A 24,388-nucleotide genomic window follows, 5' to 3' on the forward strand; every position below is an offset into this window, starting at 1 on the left:
TTACTTCCGCGTTCAAAAATAAGGTGGATACAGCGACATTATTTACGACACTGGTAACAGATAATTTCGCTTATCAACCACATGGGGGAACCCATGAGCAAAAGTGTCACTTTAAGTATAGCAATATCATACTATTACCTCACCTTGACTGGGTGCGTCAAGAATCTGAATATTAATATGCGTAATGATGTGTAAATGAAATCTTTTGAAATGTATTTACTGTATTTGACCTCAGAAAGACAGAATTCTGCTCCGAATGGGGAGTTGGGGAGAAAGTATTGAAAATCTTAATTACAATAGTTTTTTACAGTACAACGAAAAACAATAAAAATCAAGAAATGAATTATTTTACACAATACACAATTTTATTTTGTGCTCTGCTAGAATGCATGTAAAAAACGTGTGATTTTGCCAATGAAAGCTCTCCTTTTGAAATGTGCGAGATTTCGAAGTGCTCTGATTGGTCAGGTGGCTCACTCTGTTGTGATTGGTCAAACTAACACAGCATTTTTCCTGCTTTCGTTCTAGCTTTGTTTGCGTGCCAGCCAAACAAGCCACTAAGCTGGCGTTATACAGTGTGACATTGTGACATAGCATGTCAAGGAAATAAAAGCAGGACCACCAATGAGGCATTTTAGACACTTCGGGAAAAGTGTTTTCTGTTGTTGAGTCATTTTGCCGTAGACTTTGTAATGTTTTAGATGTTTATGTGCATAAAAAGCTTTTTACACTGAAGAAAAGGTATTTTTACTTCTTATATTTTGCTGTGTTGTCCCCTCCTCTTCTCTTGGTTACTTTTGCTTCGTTCCCCTGGCTTGTATTGCTGTGACAGGGAGAGAGAGAGAGAGAGAGAGAGAGAAGAGAGAGAGAGTGGAGGGGTTACTCAGTATAAAACCCTCAGTCTGAGAAAACGCCTCTGCAAACATACCCTGTCTCTCCTCCTCTCTTCTACATCTGCTGCTCTCTCACTCTCTCTCTCTCCCTCGCTGTCCTTCACTCACATATGCACACTCGCTCGCTGGCTTCATACTCTCTTTTTCATTGCTGCCTCTGCCATTCCTCATTCTCGTCATTACCACGTGCTGCAACTCTCTCTACCAGGCAATGGGAACGACTTTTTGGAAGAGTGTGTGAGTGCATTTGTATGCATGCGCGCGTATGTATGTGTGGACTGAGTGTGTGAGCGAGCGGATGCGGGATCTGTATGAGACCTCTTTCCTGCCAGCCCAACGAATCCAGTGAGCAAACCAGGGTGTGAACGGAGCTGGGCAAGTGTGTGAGAGTGTGTGCATGTGGGTCTCTGTCTCCTCCTCACATTTGGGATCCTAGGGCCCCCGGATCCCTCGCACCCCACTATCTATCTGTCTCTTTTTCTGCGGTCACCTCTTCTCCAGCAGTCACCATTTCGGCTCCCGGCAGACCCACGCTGGCTGCCCAGCCACTCCCGCGCCTCAGCCTGGGCAGGAAGACCCTGGTGGCGGCCGCTGTTGGGGTCATGCTGGTGCTGGTGCTGGTGGTGCTCATCCCCGTGTTGGTCAGCTCCGTGAGCAATGACAACAGCCACTACGAGATGCTGGGTACCTGTCGAATGGTGTGCGACCCATACCAGAACAAGGGCACCACCACGGGCATCGCCAGCACTGGCTCTTCTGTGCAGGCCGAGGCCGAGGCTTTGGCCGACCACAGCAACATGCCTCCACCCTCCACGCTCCTCCAGGGGCCACAGGGGAAGCCGGGCCGGCCAGGCAAACCCGGACCTCCGGGGCCACCAGGGGAGCCAGGGCCCCCGGGTCCAATGGGGCCCCCGGGGGACCAGTGGGACAGGGGCCGAAGCGGGGTTTTGAGTCTGGGCAACGATGGACCTATCAGCACAGTTACGTACAACACACACCCACGAGTGGCTTTCTACGCGGGACTGAAGAACCCACACGAGGGCTATGAGATTCTCAAGTTTGACGATGTAGTGACCAACCTTGGCAACAACTACGATGGCAGTTCAGGCAAGTTTATCTGCGGCGTGCCAGGCACGTATTTCTTCATCTACCACGTACTGATGAGGGGTGGAGATGGAACCAGCATGTGGGCTGACCTGTGCAAAAACGGACAGGTGAGTGCCGGGGTTTTTTTTGTCTGTGCACCTGTGCTCTTTTGCAGATTTGCATGATACATGTTAGGAGATCTGCCTTCTGATTCTGAACATTTGTGATCAGTGCAATTGTTTGCCATTAAGAGATGAGCTATTGCATGCTCTTTCTATTATTAAAATATGAATATTTAGTCTTTCTTTTCATAAACTACACTTCATACTCACGTATTACTATATTTATTTCTGATTCTTGTTTTATATATTTGCGTGTGTACAGTATGTGTGTGTGGGGGTCCATTTGTCAGGTGTTATAGGCTGGTGGATTAAGCTGGTATTCGCAGAGCGGACCTAAAATTAATTAAACTGTTAATAATGACCCCACAGAGGACAGTCGAGACTGTTTCGCGTCCTCTATATCCCTTTTGTTTCGCTCTCTACTCTTTTTTATTTATTCGCGTGAAACTGCTGGAAGACGCGATAACATCTGCTGTGAGTTTTTCGTCCCCCCCAGAGCATGAGGGTGAAGTTCGCACAGCTGCGGCGTCGCACACACCCGGCGTGTTGAGACGCGCTGAATGCGCGCTGACATTGTGCGCGTGTCCCCGTTAACAGAGGACAGATAAACTCTCTGTCTCTTATAGAATTCCCTTTGCATGTGACAGGCATAAACTTTGCCGCTACAAACTTCCTAATAAATGCGCCAGACATCCCAAGAGTTTCAAAAATAAATGTCCGTTTGCAGCTTAGAAGCAGACCTTTCTCTTAGATGCCTAAAAATGAAAACATATTAACTCTAATTATCACTATTACGATGGTTGTATATGTCCAACTCGTTGATTTAAATTGTATCACCATGTAAGATTTCTTTTCACACGGAACAGGCTGTTTGCGTAATTTGGGTAAACGGGACTCGAGGTTCATTGGGGACGCAGACGAAAATGCCACGATCTGACAGAAATCCTGAAACTTTATGAATTTGTAATCACAATGCCAGAAAGACAGGCGACATTACCAAAGTATAGTCCGGATATTTAATGTGATCTCTCCTTTTTACTCCCTGTGATCTTCCTTTCTTTTCATTAACGCGCGTCTTTCCTTATGTTCTACAGTTTGGGTTTTTTGTTTGTTTTTATGATTAAAACGAGCTGTGCTGGAAGAAAAAATGAGTGCGCGCGTTGTGTAAAGATCTGAAAATATCCATAAATAGCGGAGGGCTATATATTCATTCGGGGCTGTAGGAGTTGGCTGGCGCGCGGGTCTCTCAATTGGGAGAAATTGCACGTGAGTGTCGTCCATTAAGTTCTGCTGAACGCAAACGGGAAGACTGTCAATATATTTATCGATATATTTATGTTTATTTCATTCCGTTAGTTTCCTGTCTACACCTGCCCTGTCTATTATTAGCTATTTAAATAAATTCCATTTGTGTTCAGACAATAGACACAATCCTTTATGAATGTTTGCGCATTGTTTTAATGGCTCTCATATAAACGAAAAAATATTATTTCAGGTCACGAAAATAAACTGAAATAAACCTTAGCCTGCATGGAATTGATATTCGATAACTCCCATTTATATTTAACAATAACAACAACAACAAAATTAAAACAAGAACATGCTTATTTTAAAAGTATCAATATGCCCTGTTCCCTCACCAAGTGCAAAAATTGCTGTTAAAAAACATTTCATTTATTTTTTCACAAAACGAAATTTCTGTTCGGATCTGCCTTATATTTAGTGCTTTTTAACTGACATCTTTTTACTGCGTGATTTTGTGTGCGTTTTGTAACGCCAAATAACACACAAATGAGTATCAAACATTTTGAGGTACGATGAGCGAGTTAGAAAACTCTCGGTTCAAGGTCTTTGGGCGCATGAATAAAAAGAACCATTGCCTGACAGCACAAGCGAAGTATACAGTAGCATTTATATTGACCTATTTAGGCTAACTGATGTGAGAGAGAGAGAAAAGAAACTATTGGAACTGGAAATGGGGTGAGGAAAGCAGCACCTGAATGGCGCGTATGTTTTTAGTCTCTCTGTGGCCTGGAGGTCAGCGCGCGCAGGACGCAGCGTTGCCGCGGCAACCGGCGCTTTCGACAGACAGGATATATTTCAGGCAGATAAATACAATTACAGACAGGACCACATCCAGCAGCGTCTCTTAAAGGAAATAGTTCAACTTACACAAATAGATGGTCAAAGAGAGAAGACGGACAGACGTTTAACTGTCCTATAGAGATAACAATCACTTCGATATCTAGAATTAAAGCATTAAAAGGCATCTTTTCTCCAAATCTTTCTTTCTGGCTCTTTCTGTCCAAACTTCTCTTTTATCACATTAACAGAAGTACATTACATACTTTATTATATTAAACCAAACGTATTATTGGAGAGACGAAACACATTTTCCTATACCTTGCCATATCTGATCTTGAATAGATCTTCTCCTCTAAAATGACAACAGCACTTTCGATTTGATTAATTATGTTTTAATCTAGAAACTCAGGCCTGCAAAGCAGGGATTATAAAAAACACCCCAAGAAAGTGTCCTGTAGAGACTGCAAGCACCGTTAATGTGTACACTTTCTAAAAGTTGGTCACAGGAGGAGCTTTGCTGCTGCTTTAGATTTCTTTGTTTTCTGTGCCCTGACTAGATTGCCTAAGCAAAACCATAAAAGCCGCACACTAAAGGCAAGAGCAGGCAAAAACTGTTGGAAGCCCAGAACAGCATTTATGGAGTGTGTGAAGAAACAACATCGGGGAAGGAGAGCATATGTTGTCGTAAAGCACCGTCTGTTGAACACAATGGGTCTTGATCTCTAGAGACCCTCCTTACAGACACTTTAAGCAGACATAGGAGACGGGACTTTCTTTTGAGAGTAAGCTAATCTTCATGAAGTGGTTACTGCCTCACTAATTAAACCGCTGTGAGAGGAACAGCAGAGATGTGTGAGAGAGTGGACGGGACTTTAAGCAAACTGCTGTTGGATGCATGGTTGTGGAGTCACACATTTTGCTTAAGAGTTTTAAAAAAGCTTTCATTGTTAAACTTAGTTGCTGTGGCTCTTATTGAAAGAGTATTAAAGCAGGGTTTCTCAATGGCAGTGATGGAGTACTAACAGACTTTCAGCTAGTCTGCTGCATCCCTGTGGACTTCCTCTATTCTTCAAGTGGCCACTGACCATCCAAACACACACATAGCTGGTGTGCGGGGTGTATGTTTGGGTGAATAGACTGAAAATAAAGAATATTTGTGTTCCCGTCAGATTGCAGTGTGTGCTAAGTGTTTGTGTGGACGTATTAGAGAGTTTTGCTTGTGTTTTATAGATTTTAGCTTTAAAACACACACACACAGGATGCAATTCGTTTAATCCATTTCCACTCCACTTCCCAAGCTCCTTCTGTTTATTCCTCTCCATCATAACTTCTTCCTGAATTTGCCAAATATTTTCCCCATAAAAGCATTTTGCCAGATGGACGTGTACAGATGCCCATGATTTCCGTTTGAAATTCCACTGGCCTTACAAGTTTAACGGCTTTACTGGGAATTCCGCTTCAAATGTGATAAAGGAGAGGGAAGGGAGAGAAAAATAAAAGGCAGGTGAAAGAAAAGGCGCCTGCAGTGTGCCAAGGATTCTTTTTAATCGTAATTAAAAACTTTGAACTGCATCCAGATTGCGCTGGCACCTGTCCTTGTGTTCCTTCTGTTGATATTGTCATTAATCCACCCAAACCCATTCTGACTTCATTATAAGCAAATGCATCCAGGCACTCTTTGTGTTTCTCAAGAGGCTCCTTGTGAATAATCTTGCCGTCTCAGACCACACTCGCACTACTATGCATGTGTGTTTTACAAAGATTTAGTTGTTTGGTTTACAGTTGATTTATACACTAAGACTAAATAGGTTTGCAGTGTTTGCGTGACACTGCAGTATGGTTTAGTTTGTATTGTATCTCTTATTAAACAAGCAATTCTATATTACTTTCTAAACCATAAGACATATATTTACATGTATGCATTTGGCACACACTTATCCAAAGCGACTTGAAGGTATACATTTTTGAATATTCACATACACAGAATAAAGTAAATTTATAGTTCACCCAAAAGTGAACATTTTGTCATCATTTTCTCACCCTCTTGTCATTTCAAGCGTATGACTTACTTTTTTCCTTTTGCAGAACAAAAAAGAAGATATTTTGAAGGAAGTTGGTAACCGAACAGCATTGGTCCCCATTCACTTCTATTGTATGGACACAAAACCAATGCAAGTGAATGGGTGCCAGTTACTAACATTTTTCAAAATATCTTTGTGTTCTGTGGAAGAAAGTAAGTCATACATGTTTGAAATGACAAGAGGTTGAGTAAATGATTACTGAATTTTATTTTTAGCTGAACTATCTCTTTAAATTAATAGAGTTACAGTAAAAATGTGAAAATAATAGAAACAGACTAAATATTAAAATGACAGCAGAGAAATGAATCACTTTTGCAGAAAAGCATGTTAGACCGTGTGCACGGATAATAATTATGCTAACATGCATTAAATGTGTTAATATGACTAAGAAGTGTAGAAGCAATACTTAAGTGTATGTTGTGTGAATGTGTGTGTATCCACACAAAACAGCAGAAAAACACACTTCACCATCTGGAGCAGGGAAAATGTGTTTCACAGACATGTTTTTAATTACACAGTTCAATGTTCAGTTATTAGAGCCTCAAAAATGAATTGTGTTTAATTACACACGGTACATAAATGGGATGTTGTTCATCCGCACAGAGACAGGGAGGTAACATGTTGCTGGAGGCAAAACAGCCCCAAGATCAATACTTTTTATACAAAATCTTTCAGTTGTCTTTTCAGTGATGTTCTTTTGAAACAGACTTGTTAATAATCTCCAGAAGCATCTTTTAACAAGTCCAATAAGCAGTGCTCTTCAATAACAGCTTGTTAATTTGTGTTAGAGTTAGTGGGTGTGCTCGTGTTTCACTCAAACACGCTTTTCCTGCTCTTCGCTTTTTCTAATCAGCTGTTGAGGCTCTGGGGCGGGGCCTTTGCCCCTGATCTGATGTCTAATTGGACACAAAATTTGCCACCCAGTGGAGCAGAACATTAAAACCAGCCTAATTGGGTGCTGTACGGTTATTAGAACGGGATTTGCCCGTGCTGCGAGGAAATGCCACGCGTGTCAGATGTGTCTGGGTGACATGGAGCAAGCACTGCGGTAGAATCCATCATTTATTAATAGACGGGGGACTTAACTTTTAAAGTATAGTCCTTATGCACCTCAGCTGTATCTGCATTGTTCCTCAAATGCACATCAGTCAAATATCCAGCCCAGAGAGACTCCAGCCGTACTGCTGTTAGTGTGTGTGTTGTTTTGTGGCGTATATGTAGAATACGTGCATTAAAATAGCTGTGCCTCCCTTTCTGATTGACTGCAGGACAATGAGTCATGAGAGGACCCTCTTCTTTCTTAATGAACACAAATAAGCACACATGCATTCAAACTGATACCCACTCCCCGTCTCGTCTCATCGATCCTGTTAAACACACCCCTGGGAATAACAACTTGGTCCTCAGCAAAGTTCCCCTGTAAACATCTTGACGCTTCAATGATGTTTTCAATGACCGTTCCACTCACATCCACTCCCCGAATTTTCCCTCCGCTCTGTCTCCCGCTCTCAGCCCAGTTACCCGGTTGAACTAGTCAGCGTGCATGTTTAACACCTAGTTCACCTCGGAAAATAAACAACAGCTACTGTAAGATAACAGCCATCCGCCCAGCGCCGAATGATGAATAGGGCAATTCATGAAAAATGTATGCCGCAGCAAAAACCACAAGTCTCTCCCTCGCTCGCATCCCTCGGTCCCTCTCCTCATCTTTCTCTCCCTCTCCTTCAATCTCCCTAAAGACCAGAATTACTGCACTTGCCTCATTACAGCCCTGAGAGGAGGTGAGACCGCTCTATCACACAATAATGCTTTATAACGTGGCGTGATGCTTCATTACGCAGCTATACTCTTAGCTTGCACACCCGGGGTGATTCTAGGATTTCAGTCTTCGGGGAATCTGTCTCTCTTTTGAGCGTGTGAGACGCAGGCTTGGATGCTCAGTATTTTGGGCTTTAAGAGGTCATGAGGTCAAGTTGAGCTTGACTGACATTTTAAAAATGAATCGATTTAAATGACATCTATTGTTCATATTGTATATGTACATCAGTAATATTTGCTTGCACTTTATTTTGTGATTGTACTGGATTCAGAGCAGCCTGATGGGTAGAGTAGAATCTGCATCATTTTTTGTGTGTGCGGAGGAGGCGCCCCGTGCCTGCTCAAGAGAACAATACCGCTGTCGACCTATGCTGCTGGATAGACTAAGGCCCAATCCCAATTCTACCCCTCACCCCTACACTTTCCCCTACCCCTCCGTTTGGCGCGTTCACGTGAAGGGGTAGTGGTGTCTCAATTCTCTTTTGGTTGGAGGGCTAGGGGTAAGGGGAAGGGCCAGATAGCCCTTCAAACGAAGATTTTTCGGGACCTCACTTCAAACGAAGGGCTAAGAGAAATTTCCAACATGGCCGCTCACTCGAGCAAGCAGACCCATAAATGTAAGTAATTTTTGCCATTAATAAGGATTTTTATGACAATTTTTCCTTTTATGTATGTTACATTCAATCTTGTGTTAGTATTTACGGTGATGTTCTTTTAACGTTTGCAAAAAAATCGCTAAAGTTTGCTAGCGGACAGCACTGATTGCACGATACTAGAAAATATATTTTTATGTCATATACCCGGTGCATCGGCACATGTCCTCTGACGTGACGAGCTAGCAACGACGTATATGATGACGTATAACAGTGTAGTAGTGGTGTCCCATTTCTTAGCGGAAAATTTGTAGCCCTTCCCCTTGCCACTTTGTTTCAAGAGGCAAGGGGAAGGGGCGAGGGGTAGGCGAAGGGGTAGAAAATAGAATTGGGATTGGGCCTAAATCAACTTAAAAATATTAGTCAACTCAACGAGTTTAGTCAACTCAACGAGAAATTAATTGCGTTAACTAATATTTTTAAGTTAAATTAACTCAAACTTTTAAGGCAATCAGGTAACTTATTTTTTAAGTTGAACCAACAAAAAAACAAGTAATTTTACAGTTCAGGTTCAGGTTCTCTATTTTTGCGAAAAGAAAATCAATTAAAAAGTGAATATCAACGTTTATAATTATGCACAGCATTTAAATATTTCATTAGCAAAAAATGGCTGTTTTAATCTCCATTGATGTTTTAGATATGTTTTTCCCCATAACTGGAATAGTCATGATGTCAAAGATGTGGAAGCCCTATAACTAAGTGTCACTGTGTGTGTGTGTGTGTGTGTGTGCGTGTGTGTGTGTGTGTGTGTGTGTGTGTATATACTGTAGGGCCAGGCTTAGATTTTGTTGTGCACAAATGTCAGCAACCATGGGAAAGCTGGCCTGGCATGAGCTGCTGGCATCCTCATCTCTATAACCAGCTGGCCCTCATCTATCATGTCCATCAGCATATCACATTATTATTATAAACTCCCTCTAGGTAATAACTTCATTAGGAGCACTTCTGAAGTTTCAATAAATATTTCTCTTTTAACTCTTTTGTCCTTAATTCTCTGTACAAACACCTCTGCCCGTTCTTTTCAAACAGTTCGAATCATTGTTTAAACATCATATCAACGTTCTCTAAGCATTCCTGGAGAGCGCTGACAAGGCAAAGAGCAGCTGGGTAGATTAATCTCTCCGGGTATCTCCGCGTGGTACTGCGACAGATGGAAATGAAAGCATGGCACCTTCGCTTTTGTTCTTCACAAATTATCTTGTCCTTAATCAGGTTTGCGTCACTATTAAGTGAAAAAACAGCACACGAAAGTCTCTGATGTCCTCGGGAACGTGCGAGCATCTGGAACCATCTCATCTGTGAGTGGATTTTTCTCCGAGCGCTTTATGAAGTGCTCCGCTAAGCCTCGATCAGAGATGCAGCTCACAGTCCACCATTTAAGTATAATTAGAGCCGGGCGTATGCTTTCATTGAACCACAAACTGATCCTGTAATGGGGTACAGGGAGTCAACTGGTGTCAATCACATGGAAATAAAATGAGGGAGACCACATGATGTGTCCATCAGGATTAGTACAGTAGGTTAAATATTTCATATCGTTGTGAGACAGATCAGATCATGGCAGGGAGATGCTGCAGACGTCTGCGAGAAGGTCCACTGGCAGTGTTATTCATCCGAGCATGTTTTATTTGAATCCTTTTATTGGCTTTATTAAGCAGTGATACGAAAGGATGAGGTGAAATTTTATTTTATAATATTGGGGGCTGAAATGTGTCTTTTTGTGCTGCGAGTGTCACCAAACAGAACTGCAAAAATGTTCATAAACAAGTTTACTCTTGTGCTGCCATTGGTCAAATATACCGTATCAGAACACCAACTGCAATATTGCTTAAGTCTTTTGATAATGCCACAAAGCCACGGTGTTTACACTTATGGGAAATCAGCCTATGAGTAGCTTTCTTATTGATGTCTCTGCAGAATTAGAATAGGAGGAAAAAATGATGTACTTCATTAAATAACATAATTAAATACAAGATGCGTGCCAGATGATGTCAGATAATGTGATTTCTATACAGTTATGCCTCAGACCTGCAGCAGTAAATGGCCAAATAGACTTTGAAGTCAGACTTTGAAAGTCAAAAAGCCATCCATGACAGATTTCTAAAACACAGGACATATACAGTATATCTGAACAGCTACAAGCACACTGACATATATTCATTCTGACTCCCTTATAAAACAGGGACAAACAGCTGCATGCCAGAGCGGGCCGCCGGTTTCCGTCTGTATGAAACGCTAAATGCAGCCTGCCTGTCCCCGTAACCCAGCCCTAAAGCGCAGCTCTGTCTTTGGACTTTCATTCTTTGACTTTGCCCAACTTCTTTCACTGTTTCATGCTTAAACCCCTCCGCCTCTCATTTATTTCCCCCCACAGTCCTTTTCTTTCCTGCCATTTCTCTCCTTGTTGAGGCTAGAACAAGTGTTTATCGCAGTGACTATCTTTGGTAACGATTTTGTTTACGAGTCACCTGACGCAGATGCTTGGAGGGCATCATAAATTAAATATTTACATGGTACTCGTGAGAGGCGATTGATGTATCCGTCTTTCTATTTGATTTCTGTTTACGCTGAATTGAAATGCTCTCTGCGTTTTACTTTTTTACGTCTCCTCGTAGCTCCGGCCAGGGCTCTGCCAATAAAATCACTCAAACAATATTGTAAATCAAACACAACACAACCTCTGTCATTCAATCTTTATAAGAGTTTTTAAGGCTTTACAAGCTTGTGTTTCAATGGCGTTTCAATTGCTTTTTAATTAGTCTGAAATGATTTCCAAGCGCAGCCTCCGACGGAAGTCCGGCCTCCCAGAGGCGGCTAATATTAAAAATAAAAAAAGATTAAAACATGTTTCATCGAAATCCTCTCCAACATATCCCACGCACTCCCTGGGCACTAAGAGCTCACCCTTTATTAAGACCACTGCGCAGGCTGTGTGTGCTAAAGGCGGATTATTTGATATTAATATGCACCGGACGATCGTCGCCATGGATTCAGAATAGCAGCCTTTGTTTGCACATCGATATTAGACTCACAGATTTAATCAAGAAAGGTAAACAATGACTCGAAAAAAGATAGAGAATAAAAAGAAAATCTAGAGCAGAGCGTTATCTTGGTTGGGTAATAGAAAGTCCTCTTTCATTTGACCAACAGAGTCTATACATGATAATGAGAAGCTGTAGAGAGTACAGTAGCTCTACTGTTGCTTCATTGCACAATCAAGGGTGTCATACAAAACAAACTTTACCTCTGAATATGGACTTTCTAAGAATAAAATGCTGACACAAAATAAGTCTTTTAAACATTGTTTTCTTATAGGCTGCCAATTTAGCATGTTAGTTCCATTAATTATTCAAATAAGACGCTAAAAAATGTATGCCTTTAATCATGACCCCAAAGCTTGATATACAACTGTTATGATGAATTTGCAGTTTGTACAGGCAACACACAAAAACAAAAAAGATGACTTATAGAAAACAAACAAAACAAACTTCTAAAGCCACTTTTTGTAATATCTAATCAATGCTTTCGTCTGCCAAGATAATAGAATGATGAAGTGTTATAATGTTCTTAGTTCTTTTGATATTGATAACTCAATTTATTAATCACCATATCATGTAATTAATCTTACAGAGTGTCTATTTACACTGAGTACAAATAGCCTATTTGCATAAGCACTGCCCACCAATATGTGTTTGGAATAGGGAAAGCGTAAGAACGACACTGCTTCTAACAGTGACTCCAGTGGCGTAAGGTGTAAAGTCTGTATAGCTTGGCACGGTAGACTGGGGTCCTAATCCTCCTCTTGCTGAAAACGCTAGTTAACCTTTTTCTATACCTTACAGACCATAAAGGCATTTGTTTTCAAGAAAATTGATTTAAGACTTAAAATTCATTTTTATTCATAAAGTTTAGGTTTAGGGTAAGGTTAGGGGTGTATGTGTAGTGTTTTAATATCTCAATAAGTTGCCATCATTTTAATAATTTTATAAATATAATGATTTACACTGTTATTATTGCATAATGTTTAATGCACAACAATACTGAGGTGGAAATAGTACCACTGCCACTATTTACAGTATAAGTAAATAGCATCTAACTACTATTTCTACTTAATCCAAAGAAAATACAGCTATTTTTGGTTAGTGTAAATAGCATATCGCTAAGAAATGCTGCTATTTTCACTAAGTGTAAACAGAACCTACTACTATTTAAACTTAGTGTAAACTGCATCTATTGCTATTTACACTTAGTGCAAATAGCCGCTGTCTTAATCTTATGACCATTTCAATTGATTGACAGCCCTACAAGTATTCCAATCATCATGCAGCCATACAGCAAAGTGTCTAAAACAAACTTTGAACACAAGTCATTTCTTGAACATACGAATTGATTCATTTTTTGTTCCAATTAAATTCTTAGTATAGGTCAAAGTAAATAGCCACTCACACTTTTTCCACTGTCGTTTACTTTGGGGCTCTGATTAGGGAGAAATTTGTTGATGGCCTATAAAATCTGCAAATTTCAACCATTCACCTTTACTTGATCTGATCTCAGATTGATTCAAAAAGGATTGAGAAAAATGCCAGACTGAATGTTCATGTGAATTCTACCTTTAGAGAGCATGATAATGACTAAAGATCGTAAAATATCAGTATCACAGAAACCTTTCAACGGTCTAAGGTTGTGTAATATTCACACTGAACACAACATAATGATTATTTGTAAAACATCTTAAATTAGGATTCAGAGCATGTTACAGCTTATCTTTTATAACCTTTAACTAACGACAAAACAGTCATTCTCATCCAATCATTTTTCGAACAACAAAACAGTAAACCAAAATATCAAACCAAGTGGCATTTATTTTAAAAGATAGCTATACCTCATAAACAATGATCAGATGGTTAAAGGTTACTATTAGCTAAGAAGCTAAGCTAATAAGTTAATAAATTAAGATGAAATAAGTGAAAACAATTCTGAGGAAAGCTCTAGCATCATGTTTGCCGATGCCACTTAGTTTAGTATTCTGTATTTATCCCTATTAAATGAATATATTTTTATAGTGGCTTACTTGTCCAAACATTTTTGCTGTATTTACAGATAATATACAGATACAGATAACATTCTGCAGGTGTACAGAGCAGACGTAGCTACATCCAACAACACTAACCCCTGATCCTATATATTTTTATAGCCTGTTCACATTTCTCTTAATTTCTTCTTTCTCTGCACTCTGTCCATCATAATTAAAGAATACATTACAGTCCCTCGATGACACACCCACTGCCGTTCAGTTGAAAATGAAAACTAATGAGAGGGCTCTGCTGTGTTTGCTGATCTCACTGTCTCCCTGAGGAGAGCTGAAGCCCGTCTCTGGATTATTGAGAGCTCCAGATCTCTCTGGCTCAGCAAATGGACACTGAAACAGGAGGGGAAATTTAAGGCAATGTCACTCATGTCCTGCAGCATTCTTACACTGGCATATTCAGTAAACAATGTCTGATCAATATGGAGCCGATCTGGCAAGCCCTGCCTCAGCACAAAAACAGAAAAACGCAGCAGAATTTCGATTTCAAAGAATTGTCTGAATTGGCTCTTTTTTTAATATCTTAACAATATTTCTTGTTTTTTTAAAAAGGGCTTTATCACTGAAGTTCAACACTGCATCCTAATATGTCCTTCTTCAGCCCCTGTGCCACAGCCCAAAACATCCATATGGCCTTGACCTCAGGGAATCCCCTCTGCCAGGGTTTTTACAGCCCCATCGTGTTTGTGTGCCTGAATGAAATTAGACAGGGCCACACAAGCGCTTAACCGCAAACACTGGCTGGCGTTTCGATGGGACAGGTGTGTCTGGCATATCAAACCAGCCATTTACACAAGCAACAAAAACATACCAGCTCTGCTGCGAAACCTACTGAGCTGCCATGTTGCACATTGCATAGGTCTGCATAGACGTAAACTCTAAACTAAACTTTCAAAAATAAAGGTGCTTCCCGATGCCACAGAAGAACCTATTTTATCTAAATGGTTCCATTAAGAACCTTTAACACCTTTAAAAGGTTCTATGTGGTTCTTCATATTACATTTACATTTATGCATTTGGCAGACGCTTTTATCCAAAGCGACTTACATTGCATTATACTATACATTTGTTTTCTAAGTATGTGCAATCCCTGGGATCGAATCCATGACCTTGCCATTGACCTCTAACCAGTGAGCTACAGGAAAGCTTCACATACAGCATATTATAAAAAGTTAAGAAAGAGATAGTTCTTTAAAGAACCTTAAATGGTTCTTTGTGGAACTAAAATGGCTCTTCTATAGGGGCTTTCAGACCGCAGGAACGATTTCGTAGTTCCAAAGTTCTCCTCTTGCTTAACAAAGACAAAACATTTGTTTGTCAGCGCGCAGTTAAATATGTTGCATTTACCTGTTCACATTTTATCTACACTCTTAAAAATAAAGGTGCTTAACAGGTTCTTCACAGCGATGCCATAGAAGAACCATTTTTGGTTCCACAAAGAACCATTCAGTCAAAGGTCTCTTTCTTACTTTTTTATAATCTGAAGAAACAGATAGGTTCTTCAGATGTTAAAGGTTCTTTAGAGTGTATAACAATGAACCACAGCACGATCATTTCAGACCACTCCCCTTCCAGAATCAATGTTCTCTTTCTATTAGTTATCAATATTGCCAGTAAGCACAAGTTACTTTGTGTGGGAGGAACGCACAACCCCCCCCCCCATACACTGCTGTTGATTAGCGTATTGGGGTCCGCTGTAACACCTCTGCCCACGGAGATCTCCCTCGGGTCTGAGAAAACCTTTAAGACACAACTCTTAATTAGACGGACCAGAGGTCACCTAGAACACGAGGACACGAAAATGCACACCCACACACATGCATCCGTCCATCCTTCTTTTGAACTACCATTAACACATATCTGAAGCCCAACTTTCTGTCTCAGAATGAACTGAAAGAAAAGACAGGCTGTCACTTTTATTGCTTTTCCAACGTGTTCACATTTCACAGAGAAAGACGCTGGCTGGTGCACGGCTGTACATATTGATGCCCTCACCAACTCCAACTTTAATTCACCAGCCAGATTACTGAAATCCGCAGCAATTTCCCAAATGCTGTGTGACACTCGAACAAATCCACACATATTAAATCTGTTCACGTCTCAATCTTTTCTCTGCCCGCTCAGGTGAACAGTAACTGTTACCGTCGATTTGAACTGTGCGTCAATGTGTGCGAGCGCGTTTTTGGAGTCAAACAGTTACGTCTCTGAGGATTTCGGATATTTCATGTTTAATGAGGGAGATTTAACCTTGGCAGAGGTTGGGGATTTTATGCATTCGAGTGGAAGTAGGAGATTTTTACTCGTTTCTATTCTACTAATTACGTTCTGGTGAACTGCACTGCCATTAGCGCTTACCATGAATTATGTGCTTTAAAGGGAATAGCCCTGCCAAAAAAGAAAATTCTGTCATGAATTACTTACTCACTCTAGTTGTTTCAAACCTGTATAAATGTCTTTGTTTGGTTGAACACAGAGAAAGATATTTGGATGAATGCTTGTAACCAAACAGTTCTTGGCCACCATTGACTACCATAGTAGGAAAAATTACAATGGCAGTCAAAAGTGCCCAGAACTGTTTGCTGTCCTACATTCTTCAAAATGTCTTCTTCTGTGTACAACAGAACAAAGAAATGTATACAGATTTGGAACAACTCGAAGGTGAGTAAATGATGACAGAATATTTATTTTTGAGTGAATTGTGTATGAAATTTAGTAGCATCTGTGTGATCAGACATTATCTTTCTATTATTTACTGCTTCTCTCTCTCATGTAGGTGCGTGCCAGTGCGATCGCTCAAGACGCCGATCAGAACTATGACTACGCCTCTAACAGTGTGATCCTGCATCTAGATGCTGGGGACGAAATCTACATCAAACTGGATGGTGGCAAAGCCCACGGAGGCAACAACAACAAATACAGCACCTTCTCCGGCTTCATTCTTTACGCTGACTGAACACAATTGTGGAAAAGAAAGAGATTGTAGAGAAGGAAAAAGAAAAGTGAAGGATGGAGCATTTATCATCCCAATTCTTCATTTAACATGGATCTCCATTGCTTCAACACACACCTAAATGCAAGTTTTCATCCAACTGAAATGGCAGAGACTGGAATGAGGATGAGGGTTCAGTAGCTTCTCTTCACACTGATGATTGACAAAAGACAAGGAAATAAAGTGATAAGTTGTTTTTCTTTTACAGTACTTGTTGAAAAGTTCCTTGTTTCGAGGCTCCATGTGTGACATACATCTCGTCCTTCAATGTGTTTCCTGAGTAAACCTTTCTCACCTACAGATATCTATTGAGAAAAAGGAGGTTGTTAAAATGTCCTTAACTCCCTGTGGAAGAAAGAATGTTAATTTTAAAGGCTTTGTTCAAAATCTAAGGCTCAAAGACAAGTAACAAAGATGAGATTTGGGACGATCCTTTCAATTGCTCCTTACTTATACATTGGGCACAGCACCCCCTGTTGGCTATTGTTGGTAACTGGGTTCATTCTGCATTGTTTCGTATGTGTACGCCGTTGAAACTGCAGTAGTCGATGATCTTTGTGGATGAATGTTATTCCTTACAGGCATTTAAAACAGTATCACTCCATCTTCATTACTTTTCCTTCCCTTGTCAATTAGCACTCACCCTAAACTCCCCTCTCGCCCAACTCCCGCCCCTCTGCATCCCCCAAAAAACACTACAACATGATAATAACTACAACAGCCATTTGGCTCATGTAATATTGATTAATTATATGATTCCCTTTTCAACAGAAGAGGTCCCATCTTTTAAAATCAAGAAAGTGGACTCATTACATTCAGATAAATTCAGGACTATTTGCTAAAATTGTATTGATTTTGACGTGGGGTGGAGGGGGCATATCTGAGGAAGAAAAGGACAGAGGGAAGTCGAGGGGCTTCACCTGTCACTCAGTCATCAGCGAACATATTTATGCAACAGTATTTTATTCTTATGGGGCGAATGAATGTGTGCAAATGAGCTTTCTTCATAAGCGTGCCCATGTGTGTGTCTGTACCAACACCAGAGCATGAACTGTATTTTGTCTTTGCCACATAATTGGTTTGAGAAATGTTCTATACTTAAGCCAGTCAAAGATGTGATATAGAGCCAATGAGATTGCATCAGACACGTTTGGCTATGCCTCTACAAAGATATACAAGAAATAATAAAGTTGTAAATTAAATAAATCTATGCTATGTTTGTCAGTCCTACTCTATCTTTTGGAAATGTTGAATAAATTTAAATAACAAATGGGACATTTGGAGTCTTTGGTGTAATGTTTTTTCAACAAAAACTGTCTCTGGATAAACACCATTTGCATAAATCTTCAGATTTAAGTAATATTTTGCATTATAGGCTATTTAAGAGATTAGTTATTTAAAATGGCATTGCGATCATTTAAAGAAGGCAACACATATTCATATTTATGTTTTTTGCTTCTTTCCTCTACTATCGTGCATTATAGGTGATTTAAGACATTGCTTATTTAAAATGACATCACAACGATTTAAAGCAAATGCAAATATGCATATTTACAGTGGTTTTTGTTTGTTTCCCTTCTCAACATTTCTTCCTCTCGTCGCTCTATTTTTATCTTGTACCTGTCACCTGGCCTGACTCGCAGAAGCACAGAGGGAAAAACACAGCTGTAGACTTAACAAAAGCTTTCATTAAGTGTGACTGTGTGTGCCTCATTGCTTGATTCACGTTGTCACCTCTGTTGCATCTCAGGACACCTTTCAGAGGACACATTTAAACAGCCAGTGCTGCTGATATGAGCAGTCACTCCCACAGAGAGAGAGAGAGAGAGAGAGAGAGAGAGACAGAATTCTTGGCAGATATGTGTACTAGCTATCACATATGTTGAGATTGATTTACATAAATGTAAACCATGATATTCTTTCATTATAGAAGCCACTGTCATTAGGGGAAAGTGGTATTTTCAGAATTTTTATTCTATGGTGAAACAAATAAACCATGAACAAATGGACAAAATAAATCTGAAACAAACTATGAAATCTGTTTTCTTAGTTCCTGCTGCAAAGAAAATTTCATTTTGTGAATACTGGGTTCATGCCTTTGATTTACTTACCTTCCGTGCCTATTTTCTCTCTGCTCTTCATGTGTACCGAGTCTTTTCTTACTTTTAAATTCTCCTTACTGAACATCAGCACAGAGGCCTGACAATAACATGGGTCAGAACACCCCCTTTTATTGTCTCTATTACACACTCTCTCTAAACAAAACTGAGCTATTCACCACATCATGTACATTGGCGTCTCTGGGGACCCACTGGAAAACAAGAGCAACAAATATCCTGAGCTCTTCCTCCACGAGCGCAACCTTTCTGCTGCTGCCCCTCCAGACAATTGACCTGGGAGCAGTTCCTTTCCAAACAGTCATCAAAGAGCTTCTCAGTTTAGTCTGATCACAGAGCAGTTAAAAGAAAGTGTCAGACAGGCATCAATTAAGTTCAGAGGAATTCTGCACATCTGTCTGAGAGGAACTAAAGGATTCAATCATGTCCAAGCAGTTCACGGTTTTATAATAATGGCACAATAGCACCTGTGCTTGTTTTCTGATTTAGGAAAAATCTTAAAGCAAGATAAATTTACTTAAAATGTTAGGACTTTAAAATAGGACTTATTATAGAAATAATGTTACAGTAAAATAATTGTTCAAGAAATAATGATTAAAAAGTTAATAAATAATTGTTTTTATGTTATTTATTTGTGTTAAAAATATTTTATATTTCGTCACCAAATGAATAAATAAATACATACATTTACTTAAGAATATTTTTTATAGAACAATGATTTTTAGATGAGATTATTTCTTATTTTCAGAATAAATCTGGCAATGGTTGTTATATTTATTCCTCAAATATTTTCTTTTTCAAATTTAGATTTCTTCCCCTGGAAAACAATACAAAAATGATGACTTATGAAAACTATTTTTCAGTACAAATATAATGTAGCATTCTTATTACCTTTATTATTAGACACATCTGGCTGTCAAATGATTAATCGTGATTAATCGCATCCAGAATAAAAGTTTGTGTTTGCATAATATATGTCTGTGTACTGTGCATATACAGTATGCACAGTATATATATACATATATATATATATATATATATAGGTAATATTTAGATGTATGTATTTATATTTACCAGTAAATTGTATATAAATACAAAAATGTATATGCAGAGAACACAGACATATGTAAACACAAATGTTTATTCTGGATGTAATTAATCACGATTAATCGTTTGACAGCCCTAGACAGAGGAGAACTTTGAATACCATGTTGTCACATTTGTCTAACCATCCCCATAGAAACAATATATACACATCCAAACACACCCAGAAAAACCAAAATATACAGTAACTAAAACAATACACTCTAAAACCTGTTGTGTTAAAAAAAATTGTTATTAAAACTGTTATTTCTGGGACAACACTTGTGTTCTTTTAACACAACTGTTCATGTATTTCATACAAAATCAACACAAAACTGTTAAAATAATAATGTTAAATAGCATACATAAACTATGTGCTAATAATTAACCAATCTTTTTGTATATTCAGTACCAGCATTTACAAAGTGTTTAATAATCACAAGTGCACACTTACAAGCGAAAGGCAAAGCACAAATACTTTATAAACTGACACAATAACTACATCACAGCCAAAAGAAAAATGAGCTACAATGTAAAGTAAAATAATAAGCCAGTCATAACCGTAAACTAAACCTGAAGTAGGTAATCTGGTGGTTTTGTATCATCCTGGGGGGATTTTATAATACCGCCAAACGTCCCATACATTATTATAAATAAATAAAGCTTTGAGCTATGAATTATTGAATTAAATCATTATATTATGTGAAAAGAAAGAGACAGACGAGTGACAAGAGAGGACAGAACTAGTACAAAAGTGTAGGTATATGGTTATCCAGGGTATCAGTCAATTATAGGACTTAGCAGTCATTATGCTACCATATTTGACCACTAAATGCCACAACTGACCAATCATTGTCAAGTATTCCAGAGAGCCATGTACGAATCAGTTTTAGTGACTACAGAATTCAGCAGAGCTTCAGTTAGCTGGAAAACATAAATGTTCACAAAAGGCCTAAGACGAAACACCACAACACAGTCTAGTACAGTTATGCAGCCCAGGGGGAGCTTCTAATATACTTACACTCACTCTCACCCGTACAAATCTTCAGGCATCCATTCAGATAAACAGATGGAGGTTTATCTTTGGGAGAGGGGACTTATGGCACAGGCAAAGGGGGAAATGATAACTGCATCTGTGCACAAGCGTCCTTTTGGTATGTGTGTGTGTGTGTTTTACTTAAAGGCCACTGCCTCACTGAGGAAAGTTGACAGAGCCATCTGCCCAATTAGGCAATGCACCCATCCCACCACACATCTTAAATTATCACGCCGATCTCAAATAACACACACCTGCACAGGGCCAACGAAAGAGGGAACAAATAGTTTCAAGAGTGTGTGTGTATGCTAGCACATACACTCAATCCATGCCAAACTTTCTTTGCGGTTTCTGACTCAAAGGTCAAAGCCACACAAGGCGAAAGACTGCTAATGTCGAAAAGTCACTGGTTTCCATGATGATGGCTGAAGTTTGGTCATCAATTTCTCTTGGCTGAAAAGGCCACAGCTCCCTGACATGCAGGTTGGTTAAAGATCTACTGAACCTTTCTTAATGAATCTGTGTGTGTGTGTTGCGGTAAGATGCCCAAAAATACTTGAAAAAAAGAGACAAAGATACATCTCCACTTATTAAACACTTTTAACATTTCCAGTAAATTTGCACCTTGAAAGTTCAACGTATTTATATCTAAAGTAACGTTATTATCAAACCGTGGGCATAAGTAAATATGAATGCAATCTTTGTGTAATATTAAGAATCTGTATTTATAGTGTCTAGATATTAACTGACATTTCATGTGGGAGAAATCAACCCTTAAGACAATAAAAAGCTCATTGGCCAAAACTCGAAATTACGCTCTCTAAAATATTCCCATTCCTATTCACCAAAATAAACTCCTCGTATATTAAAGCAAACCTTGTGATTTTTAAAGACCTTACAACACACTTCAAGAAGAAGAGAGGAACGGATACACACAGAGTGAGATAGTGCTGTCATACATAGGGTCCTCACACCTCTTTTACCCAATGTGATTATGGCACAGCCTTCTGCAAACAGAAATGTTGGTAACCACACAAAGCAGGAGTGTTTGCCTCTGGCTTCATGGCAGATGTGTCATCGCCAGTGGGTTTGTGTCGATGCGGGCTTCCAAAGCTAGGCATTTCATTTCAGTGCCAAATATAGTGAAGAACTCAATCGCAAGATGCTTTATTTCCATATTACCTACTGTTAATTTTAAAACATTATTGCATTTTGTTATTATGATTCAGTATAAACAGTAGATAGTTATATGTCCAATGCCAATTACACTTAGCTGTGTATAAAAACAATATACAAGTATAATTATGGCATGTCTCTATTTAAATAGCAAAGATAGTAAATGTGTGTGTGCAGGCAAGAGAGATCCGAAACCCTGCACAACAGCATTATGTTCTGTTTGACCGTGCTCTGATTTGATTTGACATTACCAGAGTGCAAGCAATTATGCGCATTTGTCTGTTTGCTGCGTTTCTAGCTGCAAAAGGGACAGATGTGACGTGTTTAGCCTGACTCTCGGCCACGTACGCTCATAATGGAGGTCAACATCAAATACGAGCGCTCAGCATCCGTGCCTAATGAAAACAAACGTGTGTGTGTGTGTGTGTGTGTGTGTGTGTGTGTGTGTGTGTGTGTGTGCGTGCTTGGAGTAAGTGAAAGCCCCATCACACAAGGTAATCCAGACATCTCCTGTATTCTCCATGCACTGTCAACAGACTTAAGCAATGAGCACACAATCTACTGAAGGAGAAAAGGGCATGCTCTGACTGTGATAAAGGCCAGCTTCATCTTTTTCTCTCCTTCTCATTCATGCTTGTGCATGTTGCCCTTAATCTTGTTGTCATGCCATGACATCCGTAGAGGTTTATGATTATGTATAATGACAGGTTAAAGGAGTAGTTCACCCAAAAATTAAAATCTCGAAACCCATATGACTTTTTTCTGAGGAAAACAAAAAAGCAAGTCCAAGCTACTCTTTATCATACAATGACAAACAAGTGAATAGCAAGCATGCGTGTCAAAAAATTGAACCATAGTAGGAAATATTGCTTTATAAATTTCTTTGTTCTGTTGAACATTAAAAAATATATTTTGAAGAATTTAGGACAGCAAACAGTTCTGGGGCACTTTAGACTACCATTTTCATTTTTCCTACTATGGTAGTCAATGGTAGCCAAGAACTGTTTGGTTACAAGCATTCTTCCAAATATATTTCTGTGTTCATCAGAACAAAGACATTTATACAGATCTCGAGGGTGAGTAAATGATGACAACATTTTTGGATGAACTGTCCCTTTAACAACACTTAGAGTTAAACTGAAATAAAGTATACAGGTCATATGGACTATTTTTATGGTGCCTTGACAACCCCTGGTCCCTGACCACTTTCATTGTATAGAGGAGAGGGGAGCAGTGTCAGCATTTTTTTGTGGGTGATCTGCCCTTTAATGTCAAGAAGGTCAGCCTGTTCATACGATTTAAACAAAGAATTGCGCAATTGTTTAAACTGGTCAGATCCTAAATATTTAGATTTTTTTTTTTCTAAATTAAGTTTTGCCCCTAAATCAATATTGCACATACCAGTCAAGTTTCTGATCTCTGGTGTCGATTGTAATTTAGTTTAAAAATGCCCTGGTTTGTGTGTTATCATAACAAAGAACATATAATCTGATTGTATCAGTGCATGCTTATGTCAATGGCTGTAATTTGGAGTCATGGGGGGTCTGTTGACCTTCTTAAAGAACATGTTCCATCTCACTCCCTTTGTGTTGGGTTTAGCCCCAGGAAAAGGCTAAATCATATTAGTGTTCTGCCAGTAGAAATGCTGACTTGTGCATTTGACTGACCTACTGCCTGATTCTCCCAGACACACACACGACAACACAACTCTCCTGACGGCTGACTCACAAATGCACTCCTCACAGTTGGTGTCAGATTAGCACGATGACCTTTGTTCTAACGGGGCACATGCTTGGAATCAATGCAAGAGTTGTCGTCAGAGACTTACTATCTTTTTACCTTTCTGTACTGAGACACAAAGGTCAAGGACACATCTCAGAAAGGTCTAGGTTTCAAAGCCAATCTGAAGTCTGAACTAGCCGCTGCAGACCTTAGCAATGGCAATATTGATTATTTTGAACTACAAGGTCAACATAAGGCTGGAATTACACTATACAACTTTTCAAATCTCAACAAATGTTAAAATTCTAGTATTACACATTTGATGACTTTTAAATAGCTGGACGAAAAGCTGGACATCACACCAAGATGTTTAAAACCCAACAGCCAGTAGGACCTTGCACTCTTGATTTCCACTGGCCATCGTAGACCACATGTTCTTAT

The 24,388-nt window shown here is 39.5% G+C and overlaps 1 protein-coding gene across 1 annotated transcript; it reads left to right on the forward strand.

The window, feature by feature from the left end:
* The first annotated feature begins 1,265 nt into the window (after positions 1-1,265).
* Positions 1,266-18,764, forward strand: LOC130561804 (C1q-related factor). The gene is made up of 2 exons (XM_057346380.1): positions 1,266-2,107; positions 16,598-18,764. Exons 1-2 carry the CDS (start codon positions 1,496-1,498, stop codon positions 16,775-16,777), a joined length of 792 nt encoding a protein of 263 aa, XP_057202363.1. The 5' UTR covers positions 1,266-1,495; the 3' UTR covers positions 16,778-18,764.
* The last annotated feature ends 5,624 nt before the right edge of the window (positions 18,765-24,388 follow it).

The sequence above is a fragment of the Triplophysa rosa genome, linkage group LG11, assembly GCF_024868665.1.
Source record: "Triplophysa rosa linkage group LG11, Trosa_1v2, whole genome shotgun sequence".
Taxonomy (NCBI): Eukaryota; Metazoa; Chordata; class Actinopteri; order Cypriniformes; family Nemacheilidae; genus Triplophysa; species Triplophysa rosa.

Bases quoted from the DNA above. Each gene is read 5' to 3' on its own strand.
- LOC130561804 (XM_057346380.1), top strand. From the start codon at position 1,496: ATGCTGGTGCTGGTGCTGGTGGTGCTCATCCCCGTGTTGGTCAGCTCC. The intron at 2,108-16,597 runs GTGAGTGCCGGG...TCTCTCATGTAG, and splicing joins ACCTGTGCAAAAACGGACAG to GTGCGTGCCAGTGCGATCGC.